At 41.5% G+C, this 23,706-nt stretch overlaps 1 protein-coding gene across 1 annotated transcript in view; it reads left to right on the top strand.

The window, feature by feature from the left end:
• Window positions 1–1,481: 1,481 nt before the first annotated feature.
• The window catches only part of CD34 (CD34 molecule), a 92,001-nt gene continuing 69,776 nt past the window's right edge, over window positions 1,482–23,706 (top strand). Inside the window, exon 1 of the mRNA XM_048497880.1 lies at window positions 1,482–1,598. Within this exon, the coding sequence (XP_048353837.1) occupies window positions 1,482–1,598 (117 nt within the window). The remainder of the gene's footprint in view (window positions 1,599–23,706) is intronic.

Raw genomic sequence — 23,706 nt, 5'->3', positions numbered from 1 at the left:
TATTTCAGTAAAAATGAGCATTGAGGGCACATCAGTTCTAACTGTTTTAGTATAGGCAGCTGATGCTATGTTGATTCACAAGGATTAGGAAACTTTTATCTTATATTGAAATAATGTTTGTAAGTATGTACATGCTTTTGAGAAATCAAGCTGTCTCAAGTATTTGTTACTCACTGAATCTGGTCCAATGAAAAGATACCAAGTGTACTGTTTTGTTTGCTTTTGGACTCAGCCTGACACTGAGCTGCAATATGGTGGGCCTCTTCTTTAGCTGCCAGTGCCAGCAAGTTTACATTATTCCCCTTTCAAGTACTTTCAGCCTGAACTAAATTTTGCTTGCAAGGTTCATAAAGAGTGTCATTCAGTGTTGTGTAGCTTTCATGAACACCAGTTTGTTGTGCTCTAAATGTTCGTGACTTCACAAAGAAGCTATTCCGAACTGTAAATCTGCTTTACAACAACCATGCTTTCTTTCCTCTTGAAAGATATTGCTACTGGTTTTAGACTGTGCTTACTTTGAAGAAACTATAGCTAGAGGGGAATTTCCCTTTTTAAGCGATAAAATTAGAGGGGAGTATTTTTTCTCTCCCCCTAATTCAAGATAATGTTACTTCTCTGGCTATTTCAGACTATCCAATTAGGGCTAACGATCACAGTTACAAGCACTAGCACACTCAAGTGTTTGGTTATTCAGCTACTCTCTTCTTTTTTCAGAGCACAAACAATGTTAAATTAAACTCTCTTGCAATACATAGCAAAATCAAGCTAAATGAAAACAGAACAATCACACTCTCTCCAGACAGAAAAGAATCAGGAACCCCTTGACTTTCAGGAAGTTAGTCAAGAAAATTGCTTTTATCCCATCAGAGGATCAGAAGATAGTGCATAAAGTGAAATTTTGTACTAGCAGACCAGCCACGCTTCGCTGTGGCTTACCAGCAATGCAGCCACTGCCACATCTGGCCCCTGCCGGAAGAGGGAGGTCCGGCGGCACCAGCTCCACCGACTGCCCCCGTCGCGGCCTCCCTGCGGAGCGCCTTCAGAGCCCTCGCTGCCCACTGCTGGCCCAGTCTTGGCAGGAGCATGCCCTCGGCCCATGCAACGCACACTCTTCAGACCATGGCAGCCCTCCAGATGCATCAGCTCTGCCCTGCCCCAGGATGTGCACAGCCGCCAGGGTCTGAAGGGTGCATATTGTGTGGGCTGAGGGCGTGCTCCTGCTGAGACCGGGCCAGCAGTGGGTGGCAAGGGCCCTGCAGGTGCTCCGCAGGGAGGCCACAACCAGGGCCATATGCGAAGCTGGTGCTGCCAGACCTCCCTCCTCCGTCAGGGGCCAGATGTGGCAGTGACTGCATTGCTGGTGGTGCGCAGGTGGGCGGCGCCACCCTGGGCCATGTTCCCGCTGGGGCGCAAGGCAGCAAAACACATCTGGCTCCCGTGGCGGTGAAGAGGTCTCCTGAAGGGCCTCCTCTCCATCAGCGATGTCGGGCATGCGCTGTAGAACTGTGGGGGCCAGGAGGGCGCACGACTCTAATGGGCGCAGCATTTGGCGGCTCAGCATCTACCTCGTGAGTGAAAAAATGTTTTACCTGGGACAGGTGAGGTGTTTGGTAGAAGTGAGTGTGGCAAAACACGCTCGCTTGGGTGAGCAGAGGTCCCGGAAAATTGCAGCCGATTTGGTCCAGGCATTTCAGCGTTAGGGTGTGACTAACAAAGTCACGGTTAGCTTTTTATATATATAGATTACAGATGCTGTTAATACAAATTTAATGAAGACAGGAACAGTGAGATTTTTAAAGCATTTGATGTACTTCAGAACCTTATTTTTCATATTGCTGTAGATGATGGTCTTACACTGATCTTCTTTCTTTCCCCAATAATCTATATTACAGAAGAAAAGCAGTTGGCCTGATATCTAGTTGGGATAAAGAATTTTTTGAGTTCAAAGTGGAAGAAAGGAACTTTTATTCTGGTGTACTTTTAAGGAATAATAGAATATAACATTGCACATCAATGACGTATATTTTTTTGTACTATAGCCACAAGTGAACATGCATAAACATGCATAAACACAATTCACCCATATATAAAGGCGTATGCCCTTGCCCACTTATTCACACTCTTATATCTATCGACACAACTTTGCTATAACTTATCTAAACATGTAGAATGCTATATGGTCAAAACGAAAGAATATAGATGAATAGCATCATAATCATTTGTCTCTTATTCCTTTGTAGGTGAGTCCTGGTAGACATCTAGTCCGATGTATAATGTGCAGCCATTGTGGTGTATATTATAATTCCATATATACAGTAAAGTTTTAATTTATGGCTTTCCAACCAAGTCCGGCCAGCAGGTGTAAACCAGCAAGTTGCTGATCCCAGTCTTCCGTGTATGTGGCTAATGGAAATAAATAATATTTATTCAATGGAGGAATGTGTCACTGAGGAAGAATAATAGAAAGCGCAAACTAAATGCGTGTTGCGGTTTGTGAAATACATTCCTGTGAGAAAGTTGGTTGTCATATTTTCTGACTGACAACACTGGAGATTCCTGGAAAGGAACAAATAACACGTGCTGTCGATTGTGGTGTTAATGTCATAGTTCGGAAGCTTTCCATTAGCCACAAAAGTGGAAGACTGTGAATTGTGTTTATGCATGTTTACAAAATTTATACATCATTGATACCCATGCAGCATTGATGTGCAACATTATATTCCATTGTTCCTTGCACTCATCCTTTCCATCGTACTTTTATTTTAATACAGCATTGGCAATGCAGATCAGTGTCTCTAAGGGTGATTGCAGAAGATAGGGAGGAATCTTAATCACGTGGCATGCTACAAGTATGGCCAGGAAACTATTGATGGTCTCCTTGATAGCACTGCCCCACCCCAACAGATAACGAACAGGAGCATCTCTAGATCAGTGCTAAATCATAAGTGCAGAAAGTTGCCATGAAGTATCACCCAAAGAATGAGAATGTACTGTCAAGAACATTTCTAACTAGTCATAAACTCGTTTCATATCCCAGTATGGTCTGGGTGGTCTCTAAGGACCACACTGAATAGAACACAGTGGCTATTCATTTTGGCAGGTCTATCAACTCTTTCATGACTTCCATGAATGATGAGATTGAAAACATAGCAATGATTTACAAGCATTTTGAATATTTTCCATGATATAAATAGAGGCGCTGGTGGTGGTACTGCTAATGCTGCACAGGTGCCAGCATACTTCATGGTCCACACCAACAGCTTAAGATAAATTGGATCTTAAAACATTTCTCCCTTTAACTGGTGCTGGGTAATAGAAACATGTGTTTTTAATGCATTTTTGAGCCCGTGTATTTTTTTACAAGAGTTTTATGGATGTAACTTACGTAGAAACCATAGCCCCAAACCATCTAAAATTAGTTGTGACTAAGTTTCATGAAAAACAATGTGACTGAGTCATGACTGATTTGTCCCACTGGTTTCAATGGAACTTACTTCCAAATACAGTAGTGGCACATACCCTACCATTCTGCTAGCTCTCCTTCAGCTGAAGGACTCTTCCCACAGCTTTGGTAGCTTTTTTGCCAGAAGAGTAATTTTTAGTTGGAAGAAGGCTCCTTGAAGTGGAAGGAAGACTTCAAAATGTGTTGTGCAGAGTGATAGCATACACACAAATAGGACTAGTAGTAATGTCAAGTCAGCATAATAAAAAAACAATAATTAATATTAATAATTAATAAGCCACAGAATCAAATGATTACTTTTTATATATATTGAATTAGATTTCTGACATAATTCTATTGAATTTTGTTCCTTACTGCCATTTTGGGATAACATAGTCAGAATGCTACAGTAATTATTGCAAACCTAGCTAATACTGTTCTCTCATATGCATAAATTGTAAAGATACATAAGCCTCCTTAAACACTGGACCTTATTACCCTAACTGAACCCAGAGAAGTGGAAATTATCTTGTTACAGGGTCTGCAGACTTATGAACAAGAGATCTGTTGCCCATATATATAGAAGTTTTATTCCTGTGCAATTTTCCCAAAAGAACAAGCAGCAGAGACCAAACAATTCAAACTAAATGAATGTGACTGTAAACCTGTTTCATAGGTTTCAATGGAACTTAGGCCCCTTCCGCACAGGCAGAATAATGCATTTTCAAACCACTTTCATAACAGTTTGCAAATGGATTTTGCTATTCTGCCCAGCTTCAAAGACCATTGAAAGCAGTTTGAAAGTGCATTATTCTGCATGTGTGGAAGGAGCCTTTGTTCCATCAGACTGTAGAGCCAGCATGGTATAGTGGATAAGTCTCTGACTAGAACCTGTGAAAGCCAGGTTTAAATCCCTACTTGTGCCATGGAAACCTGCTGGATGACTTTTGACCATTCACGCACTCTCAGGGTTGCTCAAGTCAGTCAGCTCAAGTCAGTCAGCACTGCAGTGACTTGATGCCCCCTGCATAGAAACGCCCCCCCCAAAAAAACACCATTTAGGCATACTACTAGAGGCAGACCAAAATTGCCTCTAACATTTAAGACCACAAATACAAGACCACAAGCAACATTCAACCTAAAACCATGGTCTTCCTCCTTCCACTCCCAAACTGAGAATCAAGACAAGGATGAAGGTCAACAGACATGGGAAGGGTAAGAAAGAGGTTAATACTACCTGAGCCAAGGTGAGTGAAAAGCTGAGAATGTCAGGGTGTCTGTGCAGCAAAAGTCCAAGGAGGAGAGAGGAGCCTGCAAAGCAGTCACAGGGATACCCAGGTAATGGACAAATGTGACACACTTTTCACCAACCTGAGCTGATTCTTTTATGGGGGAAAATTCCATAAGATCAGTATAGTTTGTATTTCAGTGGATTTCAATGGGAATTAGGGATTAGGGCATTGGTAAGAAGATTAGGAAATGACACCTGACATTCCAAGGTGAGGTGATTGATTGGTTTTTTTGGCATTTTGACAAAGAACAAGGGTTAAACTAAAGGTAAATTGTCCTCTTGATTGCCCATCCTGGATGGATGAGATACTGGGCTCCTTTTGATCAGCAGCTTTATTGGAGGTGATATTTTCCCCAATGACTAGAAATTGCCCATGTTGCTTTGATGAAGCATTCTTTGAAGCAGGGGATATGATCGTATTATGTATGCTTTCGAGCTAACGGTATGTAAATCTTTTAGTGACATTCTGCTTCTGTGGTTGAATATGCTCTGGATGTGGCTGCCCAGATGCATGCTCTAAAACATATCTCTTTGCACTTTAGCCTTTAAACACAGATATTGTAGATCAAATTGTGGCATTTCAACTGAAGAGAGAACAGGGGTCTTACAACCTGGCTATGTTATGTCCACCTTGGGGGAACGCAGAATTAATTTTTAGGCTGCTGTCTATTCTATCTGCCTTTTTCAACTCCCACTTTCATCTACTCTATTTACAGGCTTTTGTATCTTTTAATACGACTTTTTCTTGTTCTTTCCTAAACAGCTCTTTCTTTCTGACTGTCCACAGAAGTTTTTATTCCATTTCAGTTGAAAGCCATCCCTTTTGTGAAACTGTAATTACTGACATCTCCCCCCACCCCCATAAATATGGGAATGTTTATTGACAGGACTATCAATAGCCACCATTGGCCTTAAAGAATGAGTATTTACTGGTAAGAACATTTCCAACTAATTATACATTCGTATCCCAGAAATGTCTCAGTGATCTCTAAGGGCTGTACTGAATAGATCACAATGGGCTACCCATTTTGACAGGTCTATGCTCTCCATGTTCATCCACACAGGCCTGACCCAAGCATCATATGAAAACCAATCACATTGTTTGCTCCCCAACATACTTGGTGCCAGAATTTTCTTGTTGCTGTCCTCCTCCCCATGAGGCTCTGGCTGTCAGAGACTTCCTGACCACAAATATAAAACAATATAATTATTCATTACTAGGGAATTATTCTAAAATTAGGTATTTCTCAACTAATTTAGGTATCCAGAACAAAGGGGATGCACCAACCAATTCTGATTTAATTTTCTTACCCACAGATGATTAAGTCACATACATTTTTAAATCAGGCATTCAACCAAGATAATCAGCTATTCTCTATTATAATACAGACCAACTGAAATTCTCCCAGCAGTAGTAAGATTATTACTACATCTCTCTCTCTCTCTCTATATATATATATATATATATACACACACACACACACACACACACACACACACACACACACACACACACACACACACACACACACACACACACACACATATAAGCTAACATATAATAAGCTAACAATGACTTTGTTAGTCACACCCTAACGCCGAAACGGCTGGACGGATCACCCCCAAATTTTCACATGACGTTCCTCCCTGTTCTGGGCAGGTAATCGGACCTTCAAATCACCGAAAGTCCATACCTGAGCCAGGTAAAACATCTTTTTCCTGGCGCACCAGGCCATGAAGCTGGCTGTGTTTAACTGTCACCCTTAGAATGTTCGTGCAGCCTGTCTGTGGCCTGAGGGGTTGGTGTGCCCTTAGAATGTTCACTCAGGTGGCCAGAGATGATCGGTGAAAACAGTAAATAGGTAATACTGGTAGGTAATACGAGTGGAAGTGAAACACATACACACTTTGCCATGTGAGATGTCAGGTGGGGTTCCCCCACTCACACGTAGGTATCTTTCACTCTCTGTACCTCACCCACTGCTACCACACAGTACACATCCAGCTCATCCTCACACACCTCACTCTGCCCTCCCTCACATCCAACCACCACTTACCCACTTCCTCACCCATATTCACCACAGCTCTCTTTTACTAAAAGCGTGCTGGAGTTTGCCTTTTTCTTCTAAGAAAATCCACGGGGTGGGGGCGAACCAACACTACTGGCTCAGCTTCTTTTGCACATGGCCCTTTAAGAACCCAGGGAGCTGGCCTCGATCTGAGCACCTCACCATCCTGCCTCTACTGCCTGACTGGGATAGCCTGCTTGCCCCAGTTCTGCCTTACCCAAGCCAGGACTGTGCGTGTCAACCAGCCTCATGGACAGCAGGATTCGCAATCTGGACAGTTCCGTTGTGGAATGGAAAGGGTTACATCTTACCAAAATATTTTGGGAGTATAAGCTTTGGGAAGTCAAAGCTTCCTTCATCAAATCTGTATTTTATACCCCGAAAAAATCTTGAAACATTTGTTTCAAAGAAGCCTGTGTCAGTCCAGCTAAACAATGACTCCCAATTGTTTTCTAGCTCATCTCAAAAGTAAGAGCACCTGTATGTGAAATACAGCAGCTATTGACAGAATACAAAATACCTATTGTTTATGAACTACTTAAGTTCCCTCATTTCTGCTATTGTTCTACCTGCCAAGTTTATTCCTGAAACCTTGCTAACATCCTGACTTAATCAGTTCCCCCAAAGGGAAAAATAAAGCACATTTGGGTTTTTAATTCAAGAAGTCTCTTGTGTGCCATATTCTGATTTATTCAATAAAGGTTTTTCAGTGGTTTTCTCATCTCCTTAGGTGTGGGACAGAAAACAACATTAGAGACAACTCACACATCTCTGTAGTGAGAAATAAAATAGATCCATCATAGGGGTATATATCTGTTTGTGTGTGTCTATGAGTGAATAATGTGGTGGCAATTCCAACTTTATGACTGTGATTCTATGCACACAGGAGAGACCCCAGCAGCAACTGTGCAGGAAAAGACATCTCAACAGGTGGAGGTGAATTTACACTTGCTTCCTTGTTCCTATCATACAAGTGCATCAGGCTTGGGATATGAACCAGGAAAGAGGAGAATGCCTGCCGCACTTTTTAAAGACAGGGAAGGATCCAAAGTTATGTTACTGCCATGGAGGTTGGCAGAATGAACATATGCTATCCAAAACAGCTCTAACAATGAAATGCATTTAATTCTCTTAGCTGGGATTTTAGCACCCCCTGGAGTCCCTCCTGGAACCAGCAATAGATCAATTATTCTTGTTCATGAAGTTATCTTCATACAGGCAAGATGTAACAGAAAAGGATTAAGGGAAGAATAATATAATCTACATGGCAATAAGCCTACCCTGGAGTGTCAATTTCTCACCAATAGTATTTTTATTCATTCAAGAATATGGGGCTGTGGATGTTGTGCACCAAGTTATACTTTGATGTTCTTTACCTGAGATTGCCTAGGTTAGCCACTGAAAACTTAATGAGCTTTATTCTTCCTGGGAGGGTTCTTCATTCTTTCTGACTAGTGTTGCCAACCTCCTGGTGTGCTGGAGCTCTCCCACTATTACAACTGGTCTCCAGGTGGCAGAGACCAGTTCACCAAGAGAAAATGGCCAGTTTGGCAGTTGGACTCTATAGCATTATATCTCATTGAAGTCCTTCCCTAAACCCCACCCTCCCCAGGCTTCATTCTCAAATTCTCCAGTTATTTCCTAACCTGGAGCTGGCTACTCTATTCCTTGCATGTTGCTGCTCCATTCTCTGTCTTCTGATTGCTGCAGCATTCAGGACTCCAGCACTGTAATACTCTCTGAGAGAAAGTAGACAACTACAACAATGTGGTGAATGAAGAAGATGAGAGACTATGACTCAGATGAGTGACCATGGATCAGTGCTACAGTGTCTGCTTTATATGAAGAAAGTCTCAGTTACAGTACTCAGAACTGACCATTAAAAGGAGCAGGTAGCAGGAGATGTGAGAGATCCCCACCAGAAACCATGGAGCGGTGCTACCAGTCAGAGCAGACAGTACTGACCTTTTGAGATCAAAGGATAGTCAATATTTGGCATGTTCACGTGCTCATGATACTTTCTTGGTGTTGTTATTCCACATACTGGATTACCTGACTCCTTTGCCAACCATTTGGCATCTGCTCAGGGCAGATGTATAATGGTTTGGTGATTTCCCCGGGAAAGAAAGTCATGAGCAAGGTAGGATCAGTAGGGGAAATTGTGAGGAGAAAATAGCAGGCATGGATGGGAGACTGTTTTCTTTCCTTGTTTGGAGTACTTGAATTTTGCAGGAGATATTTGGGTTGAGACTAGGGAAGGAGTTATGTTGTATAGCTTGGTGCAGGCAAGGAGACAACATAAGACACCATTCTTAATGTACTGTTTTATTCTTCTGTCCTTGTTACAGCCCCTGCTTTACTTTTCTTCCATCTTTTCCCTTTTCTTAGTATTTAGGAGTGTAGTCTACCCTATAGTCAGTGTAATTGGATAAACTTTTAAACATCAACAATAAAACAAGCTACAGCTGTTGAAACACAGCAAGTTTAGAAGCAATGAGAGAGAGACTATAAGAGGGATGAGAGTGCACTTGGGACAAGAGGAAGAGTTTCCTTTGCATTCACCTACCACAATCTGCCTTCTTCTCCTTTTAACTGCCTCTTAGTTAACAGCGGTTTAATAACTGTAAGATGTTGTGGTTTAACAACAGTAAACTCTGTTTAGTAGATCTTAGTTATCCCATTGATCAGCAGCCTACCCAACAAGATGTTCAATTAAAGGAAAACAATATCTAATTATTGAGTTCTTTAATGGGTCTGCTAACCCTACAGCAGTGGTCCATCCAGTTAGGAATAATATATGTTGTAGGAAATGCCTTATGGACAAGATTAGACTAAATAGACTAAATACTTGGAGATCTTATGTGAACCACAGTCTGGTGCCTTGTATTAGACTGTTAGTATTTTGTATGAGTCTTCATCTGGAAAATGACTGTGTCCCAACATTTTCAAAGGGCAGAGCAATTGTAACCCAAGTAGGAGCACAAATGGGTTTTACAGGCCCCTGCTCTAGGGCAGGTGCTCATAATGTGACTGTTTATCATGATGAATTCTTATCTTGAACCTCAGAACAACAAGAAGGTATTCCAGAACTGTCACATTTATAGCTGCAATTGCTATGGAAGCGCCTGACCCTACAGAGTGTCACAGTAACTATTCATAAATAGCCCTTCTGAGCACAACAGTTATGCAAAAAAGTAATAGCACTAATCGTAGCAATATTTGCCAACCCATTGTGGAATTTAAGAGAAGGACCATGCCCATCTTTAATTCTCAAGGTAATGAAGAGCTAACATATATTTTCCATATTTATGATTCCCTTTACAGCAGTTGGATTTTTCTCCCTTTATTTTTTGTGAACAATCTCAGAAACAGTCTTCATGAAAAACTTCTCATGGGGAGCACAAAACTGGAGAGGAACAGCATAAAACTATTCTCCCCATGTTTCTGAACTGTTTGTATCAGTGTTGTGCTTCTGTTTTGGTGATACTAATATTGTGCCTTCTTGTGGCACCTGCCGCAAAGCCCAGAGAAAAAGGAAATTGATGTAGTGATGAGTTTTTATTGTGGAAGATAAAATAGCATTATTTACCACAAGGGGGAAGTGTTGTGCTATGCTATGCAATTGTTATCCTACTTTATTTTCTGTCTCTTGTGAGAAAAACCCTATGTCCTAAAAATAATAACTGGATGCAAATTTTATTTATTTATTTGTTAGATTTAAGAGGCTGTCCCTCCCATTCTAGGCTGGGGTGGTGTACAACAATCATGTAAACATACAAATAACAATAATAAGTTTATTCATGGTATTAATAATATCCATACATAGTAAAATACTTATTCAGTATTCATGTTGAAATGTAGGTAATAGCAATGCATTCCTAAGCAGAATTGCACCACTGACTTCAGCTAATTTAGAAGAATGTAACTTTGCTCCTTTAGTTTTTAACTCTGTTTAGGATTGCACTGTGAGAAATTACATCCTTGTGGAGAAAGTTGGGGTGCTGTACCTCTTTTGCTGGTATAATTTGTAACAGCACCATTCCTTAGTGTTCAAAAAGAAACTAACCTTAAGAAGCAGGAGGTATAGTGTTAACGTGGTGATGGAGTTATTGTATTGTATAAAGATTTGCATTGTTGAAGGGGTGGTTGTTTTCTGAGTCACTAAATTTCACGCCCCACCTGTGGTGTTTGGCGGAAAAATAATTTACTGTAGTTTATGCTTCATCAGTTTTTATTATATGCTTTGTTTCAACCTCTTGACTTGCACTGCATGGTATCAGCCCATTCATACTAAGCTAGCCAAAGGCTTTTTGCTGTGCAAATTAATACACCCAGTCCATCTATTTGTTGATTACTAGGCAGCATAAGGCAGATCCTTAAAAATCTAATAATTGACTGGGATTTTTTTTTTTTACTCTTAAATGTCTGTCATTTCTTGATTTGCTATTCTTTTAAAAACCATTATCAATATTGTGGACAGTCATAAAAAACCTTTAGTATCTATTGCAAATCAGTTACTAACTCAGGGCACCTTTCCTCATCCACTCAAAGAGGTGTGGTTATCCATCTGCTATTTTAAAAGCTATTTAAAAAGGTGTGGCCAGTTATTGCCTGGTTTCTAACATGTTTTTCCTGGACAAAGTGATTGACAGACCAATAATGGACCAACTCCAGAGATTCTTAGATAAGTCATCTGCTCTGGACCCTTTTCAGTTTGGCTTCAGGCCAGGCTATGGAACTGAGATGGCTCTGCTTGCTTTAGTTGACAACCTCCACCTGAGTGTAAACAAAAGACATCTTATTGGAAGTATCTGCAACCTTTGATAAAGTAAATCATGCCATCTTGTTGAGGCACATGGAGGCAGAAATGGGTATCAAGTACACACTGAACTAGTTCAAATCATTCTTCACATATCAGACTCAAAGGATTACTGTTGGAGACTGATTGTCACAAGTGTGGAACCTAGGCCTTTCCTGCTCAAGCTGTTATCATAATTTCCAGCTCACTAATGAAACATTTCCTCTGTGGAGTTCTGCACATTTCCCCCACTGTTTAATTCCAAAAATGTTTCCAAGCACCTTTTGTTCATTGTTTCTGAAAATACTTTTACCACGTTGTTTTTGCTTAAACATTTTCAAGATAGCTTTCTCACAGTGTAAACATATTTGAAACGTATTTTCTTTCCTACCAAAATGGCAGGCTATTAGCTATACCCCCTGTGCAGTTGCCCAACATCCCCTTCGGTGCTTGCTCTGCCATTTTTTCGGACACCCACCTCAGTTCTTTCTTCTCCTCTCAAATTTTATTATTTAGGGAGTTTTCGTTTTGGAGGGGCATTTTTTTCAGATCAGCAAATCAGCAAAGCTACAAAGCAGTGATACAGCTCATGCACAGAAAAGGCAAAATAAAATAAAATAAAATTATGCCAGCAAGGAAACAACGATCCAAGGAGGGGAGTGTGGACAGATTTTGAGGTAAACGATGGGATCAAAAGCACCTTCAAAATGAGGTGAGTGTGGTAGATGGATAAGGCCCTATCCTGTGGAGTTCCACAGATACAATTCTGTCTCCCAAGTGTTTCAATCTCTATTTAAAGCCCTTAGGACAAATCATTTGTAGATATGGGGCTGGATGTCATCCATATGTGAATGATATCCAGCTCAATATATTCTTATCCAAATCTGTTGGTGCTTCTGCAGAGGCCTGAATCACTGCCTGGATACTGTGGTAAATGGCTAAACATGAACAAATTGAAACTAATCCTGACAAGGCAGAGGTAATGTTGGGCCCCTTCCGCACATGCAAAATAATGCACTTTCAATCCACTTTCAATGCACTTATCAGCTGGATTTTACTGTGCAGAATAGCAAAATCTACTTGCAAACAATTGTGAAAGTGGATTGAAAGTGCATTATTCTGCATGTGCGGAAGGGGCCTTGGTTAGGAAAGCGGAGATCTTAGAGGATACTGTGCACCCCACTTTTGATGGAGTTCAGCTGACCCTTGCTGACTCAGTTAAGAATCTTGTAGTTTTACTGGACCCAATGTTATTATTAAAGAAACAAGTTAATGCAGCTGCAAAAAAGGCTTTCTTCCAACTCAGCCTAGCCCAAAAGATGGTCCCTTATCTTGATATTCTGATCTGGCCGCCTGGATCTATGCCACAATAACACTGAGACTAGACTATTGTAATGCACTATAAATTGGTTTTCTATCAAAATCAGTTTGGAAACTCCAGTTGGTACAGAATGCAACAGCTTGGCTATTATGAGGAGGTAGATGGAGCATGCTACTCTCATCCTGCAGGCACTTCAATGGCTGTCCATCAGTTACTGGGCTCAATTGAAGGGATTAAGCACCACATTTAAAGCCTTTCACAGCCTTGAATGCTCAAATCTGCCAGACTGTCTCTCTGCCTATGCTCCACCACCACTACAATTCACTTACCAGAGCAGGGTCTTCTGCAAATACCAGTCTGCAAATGTACAAAATCAACAACTGCCCAAATAGTGCCTTGTGGCCCCCACCTTATGAAACAGCCTGCCTGAGAAGGTCAGGAAGGTTCCCCCTCTCCTAGTTTTCTGCAAACTACACAAAACTGAATTATTCAAGAGGGCTTTTCTACCCAGGCAATAGAATCACACGGTACTAAATGTTTTACAAAGTTACTTCAGTGTATACATGCTATACATGCTATACAGTGTATACATACATCCTAAGAACATAAGAACATAAGAACTAGCCTGCTGGATCAGACCAGAGTCCATCTAGTCCAGCACTCTGCTACTCACAGTGGCCCACCATATGCCTTTGGGAAGTCAAATGCAGGATGTGAAAGCAATGGCCTTCTGCTGCTGCTGCTCCTGAGCACCTGGTCTGCTAAGGCATTTGCAATCTCAGATCAAGGAGGATCAAGATTGGTACCCATAGATCGACTTCTCCGTAAATCTGTCCAAGCCCTTTTTAAAGCTATCCAGGTTAGTGGCCATCACCACCTCCTGTGGCAGCATATTCCAAACACCAATCACACGTTGCGTGAAGAAGTGTTTCCTTTTATTAGTCCTAATTCTTCCCCCCAGCATTTTCAATGAATGCCCCCTGGTTCTAGTATTGTGAGAAAGAGAGAAAAAATTCTCCTGCTGGGTGGATACTAAAAAAACCCATGGATTTTTGAGGAGGGTAATTCTGTTTCACTGAAAATCTTGGATTCCTAATACTGTTCCAAGAAACAAAAGTAATGACCTGAAACAGCAATTTTTGTGCATATTTTTGGTTCAGGATTTCCATTATGCATACCTCCATTTGAGCACCCAGAAACTCTGGGATTCAGAAACACTGAATCTGTTGCTACTGGATGCCCACCTGCTAGGTCAGAATCAGTTATATTGCCTATCTATATATCTTCATAGCAGATAATAGAACTATGCCCAAGCTTGAAACTTGGTCAACAAAAAGCTGATTTGAGATGAGTAGATTTTGACATTAGGGCAGTCACAATCAGTATGTGCCACATATAGAATTATATGTATACAGCTTGACAAAAGGAAGACAGGCAAAATGACAGGCTTTTATTTACGGCAGATGTATAGGGGGTATGTGGTGACCCCAAATTACTAAGACATCCATCAAGAAAAGGTGTTATGGGAAGAAGGAAACCATTTCAGTGATGAGTAAAATCATGCCAACATAAAGAGAAAGGTGAATATAACTACATATCAGTCAGCTGAGCTGTTTCACATTGTCCCTTTTTTGACTGCAGCAACAGTGTTCATACATGAATAGTTCTAACTATAGAACACATACTTAGTGAAAATTATAGTACAAAATAATTGATTCTTTTGAATGAGGAGGACTTAAGCACGCATGGAGGAAAGGTACCAATGATCTTGGAGTTGCTGGCACACATTTTTCCCAAATCAATTTCCAAGGCGCAAAGATTTTCACTCATTTGTGATTATTGCATCTTTTTTCTAACTCTTTATGCATTCTTCTTCATTTTTCTTACCCTAGTCTAGGCCCCAACATGGCTTCACTAATGCATCACTATTAAGGCTTTGTACCATCTCCTTCCATTTCATGGCAGAATTTTTTTTCCCCCAGTGCATTTAGATCCATCCCAAATATTAGCAAATTATTAATCAATTCTGACCTTTCTACATTTGCATAAAATTGCTTCATTGATTGTAGCCATAAATATTTTATCATTTGATTAAAATGGCCAATTTTTAAAATAATCTTTAAAATAGGTGAAGTTGTAAATAATAAATTTACTGAAAATTAAGGTTAAATTAAGCACCCAAGATCTGTCTCTGATAATAACTGGGGTTTTTTTGACAGTCAGAGGAATGGATGAAATATATGCATAATAAATCTGGTGTCCACCTTCATATGACATCCATAAATGGGTGAACTAAATTGTAATCAGCAATCAGCGGGCCAAAAATGGAGAGGCTAGTCTGTGTGCTAAATTATAAGACTTATACTTTAATGGTTTTTATTGATGTTCAGTTGTACTCCTGTTTATTATAGTTAAGTACTTTGGGTGGTGAGGCGTTTGAAAACAGTCAATGAAACCCAGCAGGTTCATGAAGCCCTGGCATCTTCCAAAAGTGGTGATATATTAGTACAGTATCCTTACAAGTTAAAGCCCAATCCTCAACTTGAGGTGGCCAAGGTGGTGCTGCTGTGGTGCCACCCCACTGTTTCCAGAGGGTTTCCCAACAGTGCAGGGAAACCCCTCCTTTGACAGTCAGAGGAATGGATGAAATATATGAGTAATAAATCTGGTGTTCACCTTCATCTGACATCCATAAATGGGTGGAATAAATCGTAATCAGCAATCAGCAGACCTAATATGGAGAGGCTAATCTTTGTGCTAAATTATAAGGTTTATACTTTTTATTGGTGTTTAGTTATACTGCTGTTATAGTTAAGTACTTTGGAGGTGTTTGAAAACAGTCAATGAAACCCATCAGGTTCATGAAACCCCACCCCCCACCACCGGAAAGTCCTTTGTAGGGCTTAACATACTTATTCAACCAGTGGGAAATCTTTGCTCTGGGGAGAGGTGGTTTTCAAAGCACCCAATTTGCACTGGAGCTGCAGGTGAAGTTGGGTGAAGATTGGATCAGGAAGTCCAATTTTACCCTCTTCATTTTCCCTCCTTTGGAGACAATGGTGGCTGTATGGGGGCCTCTTTGGGGGCCTATAAAATTGGACCCCCTCACCCAAACTTTACAGACTTGGAGTTCATCTATGAAAATTCACCTGCACCTACACAGCAAATTTGGGTCCTCTACCTTAAAAAACACCCCACACCGCCAATAAAGCTCAATCACCTCCCTGCAACAAACCCCCCACCCCCAGACATAGTGATAGGCTTTGAATATACTTTTTTGACGGGGCAATGGAACTTGGACCCTCAGTCTCCACTTCTTTATCTGAGAGAAAACAGGAGTGACTCTCCTGGTGCAGCTTTCCATTCAGGTAGAAGACCAACAGACTCTCTGTCTCATTCCCAGGGCACATTCTCAGTTGGATCACGGCACATTCTCAGTTGAATCACAGCCTGCAGCAGATCTAAACACACACAATTGCATTCTCAACAAAGGGCCAGTGGCAGCTGACAAAGGGCTATTTGCAGCAAACTCCCTTGTGTGGGGAGGCATGGTGAGGGGGGCTTGTTCTACAGTTCCTTCCAGCACTTGTGGCTGCTGGGATCAGATGTGACAGGTCACAAGGGCGGGGTGGGGCAAGAAAGGGAAGGGAAGGGATGGAGGAACAGAGGTTGGTGGAGCTATTCCCTGCTTACCTGTCATTGCATGTCCACTCCATCATGTCCTGACTGAGGAGATGGGGTACTGTAAGGGTTCTGAATTGTATGAGCCAGCAGGATCTGTTGGCCCCTGCAATAACCAGGCTCTTGGGTTCAGCAACTGGTTTATTTATGGGATATTATGAATAGCATGCAAGCAAGCTTTGCAGGAACTGAGTCCCAAAACAGCACTTCTTGGTTAATCTCTCTCTTCCAAACATTCCTCCAACCCCTACCTTTGGGATCCCAGTGGGATGAGATCACTAAAAGCTTTCTCAAACGGTGCAAAGTCTCCAAGGCCAAACCAGACACAAGGACAGGTGCTGGCCTGTCTAAAGGATGAGAAAATAATTGCATGCCTAAAGCAAAAGAAAACAAACCAGGGGTTCCCATGTTGCCACCTGCTCCTGCCCCACTCCATAGTCTCATGGCAAGAACCAGAGAAGAGATGCAACTTTTAACAAGTCTTAACAGGGTCCTGACATGAACTCAGCCACAGAGTGTGTGAACTTTGCTCTTACAGCTGAGTGTTTGTGCAAAATGTTTGCTTCATTGTGCTAAGTACTCTCTCCATGCTTTTGTGTGGTGTTCACTCAAAGTTTGAATGACAGGTAGCTGTCAGTGTCCAGTGCTGTGCACCTTATCTTCTCAAGTATGGACCACTTTGGCTGGGATTTTCAAAGGGCAGTTAGGAAGTCCTATTGGTTCCTGGAGAGAGAACTTAGCTGGCATATTGGTTGCTCTCTTCGTTGGCATAGCGGGCTGTTTGGAACTACATGGGTGAGGAGGCAGTAGTGAGGGGGGAAATTGAACAAAACAGTTAAAATGGCTGGCAATGGCTTACACTGCTATTATTGACGGTGCAGTTTTGTGCCAAAAAAATGGGGCATTCCCAGGTTGAAAGGGCACAGGCTAATTGCTATGCTGTGCTGCAAATGCATAGTTGTGCAAACACTGTGTAGCTGCACCAGTATACAAATGTGGTGCAGCAATGGTGGGCCTCTGCACTATCCTGAATGGCCTTTATGTTGGCAAAACTGCCTGATACACCAGCACAGTGATCAGTCTACCCCCATGCCCCTTCAGCTCCTCTCCCCTTAGCATTATGCTGTTAGTATAGTTTTCATTGTAGACATAGTTTGACCATTCGACTGCTTTAGTGCTTTTCACTGTCTCCTGCCAGGAGCTGCCTTTTCATTTTCTGTAGTCTCATTTATTCTCCCAAAGGTTTAGATGCCAAAAGTACATCTCAGCATGTGAGGCGTATCTAAGAAAGACAGGCATTTAGTTTCAGTGGGAAACTTTTGGCCATGTTTTTTATTATGTACAACATCAGGAATGGATTTGAGACAGATCAAGAGTGGCAAAGCAGGAGGGATGAAGAGGAGCAAAGCAGTAAAAGACATAGAACAGGACTGGGAGACTAGAGAAGAGAGAGATTCAATAGTCTAATTTTGCAATGAAAAATACAATACAAGAGAAGAATCTTGGGCCCAAAATCAGTATTAAAAAAAGATGAAAGCATAGGTTGAAAAAGTTACTTAGTAAACCTTGGAGTAATGACTAGTCTACCTAAGTTTAGTGTTTCATATACAAGGGGGAGCAGGTTATCAGGAACTTACAGCCTGCCAATGTGCACGTCATCAAGTTTAATCGTGGATATCCTGGGGATCTGAATTTATATCTGAGCAACCGGAAGTAAGTGTGTATATCAGTGAAGCCATGTTTTAAGAGCTTGAAATTGTATGTTGTATTTTATAGATTTTTTCCGTGGAGTCAGTAGATCCTGACATGAAACCTGCCCCTAACAGAGAGCTTTAGTCTGTTTTGATGGTCCCAGGAACCAATCTCTGTGGCACTGGGCACCCTGTTTTATTTATTCTAAGATATTTTATATAATACTCACTTCATTGAAGAAATGTGCATACTAGAAACATCTCTGTGGTAGTTCAAGCAATACCAGTAACTCTAGAAGTGAATATTCCAAAAATCATTGAAGGATGTCTACTAATATCTGGTCCATACAACCCATAAAATAAGTATCTGCTCTATTTATACTGTACCAATTTATTTTCATGCTGTGCTCATGAAGCATGATCCCATTAGACGGAAATGGGTGTGTACCTAATGGAGGCACAAACAGGAATCATAAGGTTTAATTCACTCATGAGCTAAAGGAGGGAGTGTCATGGAAGATAAATTTTCTTGTCTGGAAAATGTTGAAGAGCCACTTTTTGAATGTTAGGTTAGTCCACTTCCTGCAAAAAAATGAAATTAGTACATAAACTGGCCCCTGTGCAATGCCTGCTATGGAGGAAATAACACCCTTTGTTTGCAAAACAGAAATCTGTTAATTGGCCTATAAAATTGTTTATTTATAAGAATGAACTATCTTGTAATCCAGCAAATTTCAGGCTTGTCTTTGCAATTTCAATACAAGCCTGGGGGGATTTGGGGTGACTACAGCTACAATGTTCCAAGTTAATAAATTATGCCAAAAACTTCAGCATTTCAGTGACCTGACAAACAGATGGGAATGTGAATAGTTTTTTTCCCTTAGAAACTCTGTGATTGATGTGCGCAAGCCCAGGGCAGATATCTGTCAGCTTCATTTGTTATGCTCAGTTTACATAGAAGTGAACTGAACACTAAGAAATCCACCAGTGCTTCCAAGAAATGGTGTTCTCTGTGCAATAAGTTACTTGGAACCTTAGATTTCTAAGCAAACAAATTGGGGAATTTACGGCCCCCGCCAAAGGGGGGGGGCTAAAAGGCCTCTGGAAGCAGCGCACTGCCGCACTGGTGCATTTGCCCTTCCTGGACCACTTATCCCGACAAAGTGGGGGAGACCTGCCAGCAGCCGTGCATCTCGCAGTTCTTCCACCACAAACCCAGGCGGTTCAGGCTGCAACAGGGCTGGACTGGAATCCTCCTCCAATGGCAGCATTGGGAGGGTGGAGCATCCACAGGGGCAGATCTGATGTTAGCTCCCATCGAGGTTTAGGGCTGGTTGTGCGCATCTTTTGGCAGTGTATGTCTTTTCAGCCCTATAACAGTTCCTGGAGACAGGGGAGATTGGGGGTTTTTCTGAGCTTTCTGCACCACCAGAAAACCCTATTGGAAGCAGCAGGACAGTACAGCATCTGTGCCAAATCCCACTGCCTCCAGGTTTGGATGGGGGTACCCGAATATTACAGCTGCCAGTTATAATTGTGTTTGTAGTTGTAGCTCCTGGATTTAGTTACACGAAATTCAGAAAATAATTCATATTCCTATCTTAAGGATTTGCATGTTCTTTTATTCTGATGGTATATCCAAGGTAGCCAAAGTTTCAGGATTACATCTTGGAAAAGAAGGATAGTTGCTACTATGCAAGGAGTATTTTTCCTTAGTGGTGATCCATCTACCAGTTCTTTCAGTATACAATTTATGCTTAAAGAGCTGTGTGTATATATGTGTATATATGTATGTAGTTTGTGTGACTCTAATCTGGAGAACCAGGTTTAATTTTCAACTCCTCCCCATGAGCAGCAGACTCTTTATCTGGTGGACCAAATTTGTTTCCCCATTCCTACATTCTTGCTGGGTAACCTTAGACTAGTCATAGTTCATTGAAAACTCTGTCAGCCCCACCTACCTCACAAGGTATTTGTTGTGAGGAGAGGAAGGTAAAAAGAGAGAAAGGCAGGATATATATCCAAATTCTTCCTCCTCTTCCTGCTCCTCCTCTGACTTCTTTTCAAGACAAGTGTCAAGGGTTGACCCTTGACTCTAACTCAACCCTGCCCTGGCTGCCTAAGCCAGGGACCGACAGGGCCTGTTTCATCCATGTGAGGAGGGCTGGGAATGGGAGGTAGCTGGGACCCTTGCAGGATGCTCCAACCTGGCGTGACAACAAGGCCAAAATCAGGATTGTCTTGAACGTTATAGGCCCCTAGGCAAAGCAGTGTACTGGGGCCCTTACCTACAAAACCACTCATAGGAACAAAAATGTAAATGGTTGATAAAATTAAGCATATATTTATGGGCACTTCCAACAAAATCAGTGTTTAAGGAACAGAAAACATGCTGTACTTCAAAGATAAATCAACACAAATGTTTGAACAATATAACATGAGCTTTGAAAAACAAAATTTCAATATATAAATGATACTCGGTCAGTAAACCAAACAGATGGAGATAGCACAGAATGACATTACTATAAATTATTTATTATTAATCAAGTGTTCAATGCAAACATTTCTTTGCAAGGAATTGCTTTATACGTTGCGTAATACATGAGATACTTATACAAACATGCACATGTGACTGTGATACTAAATCAGAAGCAAATGCCAATGTCCACTTCTTATTATAATAATCAACATTAATATTGTTCAATATCTTCAGTAAAACACATGCTAAATATGCATTTTCCAATAACAAATATTAATAGTTTCATATTTAGTGTAATGGTTTAGTGTAGTATTTATTTATTTATTGATAACAAGTCACAACATATGTAAATCAGCATGGGGCCCCTATGCTTGAGTGGCCCCCAGGCAACTGCCCACCAGGCTAATGCAATAAGACAGCCCTGACCAGGATCCAGGCAGTGGTGGGTAGGGCAGTGGGAGAGAGTAGGAGGCATCCCTAAGCAGCAAGGAGAAGGAGCAGGGCAGGAAGTCAGGCAGCAGGGGGAAGAGGTGGAGGAAGCTTCCTTTTCCTTTCACACCCTTTCCTGGGGAACAGGTGAAAGGGGACTGGATCCAGGCCAGGTGGGGGTAGGGCAGGAGTTCCATGAAAGGAAAGGCACCATACTTGGACATTGAGAAAGGAAGGGACTGAGCTCTTAGAAGGAGACAAGGCTACAGCAAGCTAGACTACGGACCACAGTGCAACTACTCCCAGCCCACCGTTACCTTGGCCACAGCGCAACTACACCCCCCCCCACTTTGAGTCTTACTGTCTAATTGTTGTCTATACTTGAGATAAATTTAAATGAGATAAATTTGTTCCATAGTGTAGAGTTATTTGTCAGACAATTAGTGTGGAGATTCTGTAGTAAGGCTTTAAAAATACTTATGAGAAAATCACTGAGCATTATGCTGTGACATTCTCTTTGAGTTGTTCTCAAAGGCTTTTGCCATAATTTCATGCCCTTTATCCCAATTATACCCCACACATGGTACTTTCTGCTTCTCATTTCTAGAAAATGTTGCAAGAGCTTCTAAACTTGTGGACCTGCTGCTACTGTTTGTTCTTGCTATACCAAACATGTGGAGGGTGCGTGGGATGAGGTGTGTTGCCAGTACCACAGCCAGGTGGTTTTGAAGAGAGGCATCTAAAATAACTGGATACTCTGAAACTTCTTCTGTATCCTCTTTCATTCCACCCACTAAAAGCAGGTGGCTGATATCTTTTACCCTGTAAATGTCAGGACTTTTCTGGTGCTTTAAAATACTCATTAACGTTTTAACCATAATTTTCTCCCTTCACCTGCTCTCAAGAGTCTTCCTGTTAATATAATCCAGAAAGAGGATTTCCCTTTACTCCTTTGAGTGCCCCAGTCTCTAGGGCAAGATTAGAGCCACTGCAAGTGTCCCTGGCTATCTGCTACAAAGGAAGGGGAAATGCAGGAGGGAACTAATTATGAGTCCAGAGATCAAACCTGGCCTGAAGCTCTCCTAGAATTACAACTGATCTCCAAACTACACAGAATTGTTCCATAGAAGAAACTGGAGAGTGGAGCCTGTGACATTACATGTCTGTTGAGTTCCCACCTCTAACCAGACTCCCCATGCACCATTCCCATATCTCCAGGAATTTCTACAATGCTGCAAAAACTACAACAGCAGATGTCTAATGAGCCGATAAGGTATTGTCTGGGATGCAAAAGTACAAAGAGTGAGAAAGTACAACTACAGTATTTAAGAGGGAGGGGGGAAGAGGAAGAAACAGGATCCCACGTCTCAGCCAGAAGACATGGCAGGACAAACCAGAAATGGGCTGATCATGACATCCAGGGCTAAAGTCATCAGGAAAAAAATCAGTGTAGAAAAGAGAACCCTAACTGGGCAAAAGGGTGAGGAACAGTGACCTAAAATGTTTTTAAACTATTATCAAACAATAGAGTGAAAAGACAAAATGACCACAACTCAAGCCCATACCTTTCAATAGAGGAAGACCACAGATTCAGCAGTAGGTCGTTAAGAAGTCTGAGTGAGGTTATCAAATGATATATGTACAAGGGTGAATGATCCCTAATTCCTTATGTAAGCAAACACATGAATGCCATGCTACCTTGTTTCCCCGAAAATAAGACCTATCCTGAAAATAAGCCCTAGCATGATTTTTCGGGATTTTTGGAGGTGCTTGAAATATAAGCCCCCTCCAAAAATAAGCTCTAGTTACAGATTTTCCAGCACAGCTGATCTGGTCACATGGGGGGCGCAAAATCATGGGAGGGGGGAACACATCCCCTGAAAATAAGCCCTAACACATATTTTGGAGCAGAAATTAATATAATACCCTGTCTTATTTTCAGGGAAACACAGTAGCTTATATTTGCATTGAATTCAGCAGACCTTGCTTCTAATTAAATGTGTACAAGATCTCTTCTGCATATGTCATAGCTTACTTTCCAATACTGCTTTCAAATGAAACTGGGGACATTCGTCCTTCAATTTATATTCTAGCTTTCAGCCCTCAATATTTATTTTAATCCACTGTTCCTCTAAGGTAGTACAAATCATACAATTATAAGTTATGCAGCAATACAGATATCAATCATGATAGCATAAAGAGGTACTTGGGTATTCATTACGATCATGGTCCAAGTCTGTTAGGAGTAGTGCCCAGATGTAGCCTCTTCTCCATTTGGTCTCATCAGTTGCATTTGGTAGCAGGGCAGGTAGCAGGCAGAATTTTTGTTGGGAATGATCCAGACTCTGAAGATGTATGCCTGGCTCTTTTCCCCTTTAACCTTCCATAGTATGTGAACAAGGTACTTGGGTGGCAGCCACATCCCAATCAAGAGGCCCTATCCAAGATTGGAAAAAAGGGGAGAGCTTTGTTTTCCCATGCTTGCTGTGGGTCGACCAATCAGAA

The sequence above is a fragment of the Sphaerodactylus townsendi genome, linkage group LG05 (assembly GCF_021028975.2).
Source record: "Sphaerodactylus townsendi isolate TG3544 linkage group LG05, MPM_Stown_v2.3, whole genome shotgun sequence".
NCBI lineage: Eukaryota > Metazoa > Chordata > Lepidosauria > Squamata > Sphaerodactylidae > Sphaerodactylus > Sphaerodactylus townsendi.
This window is presented reverse-complemented; position numbering and strand designations above follow the sequence as displayed.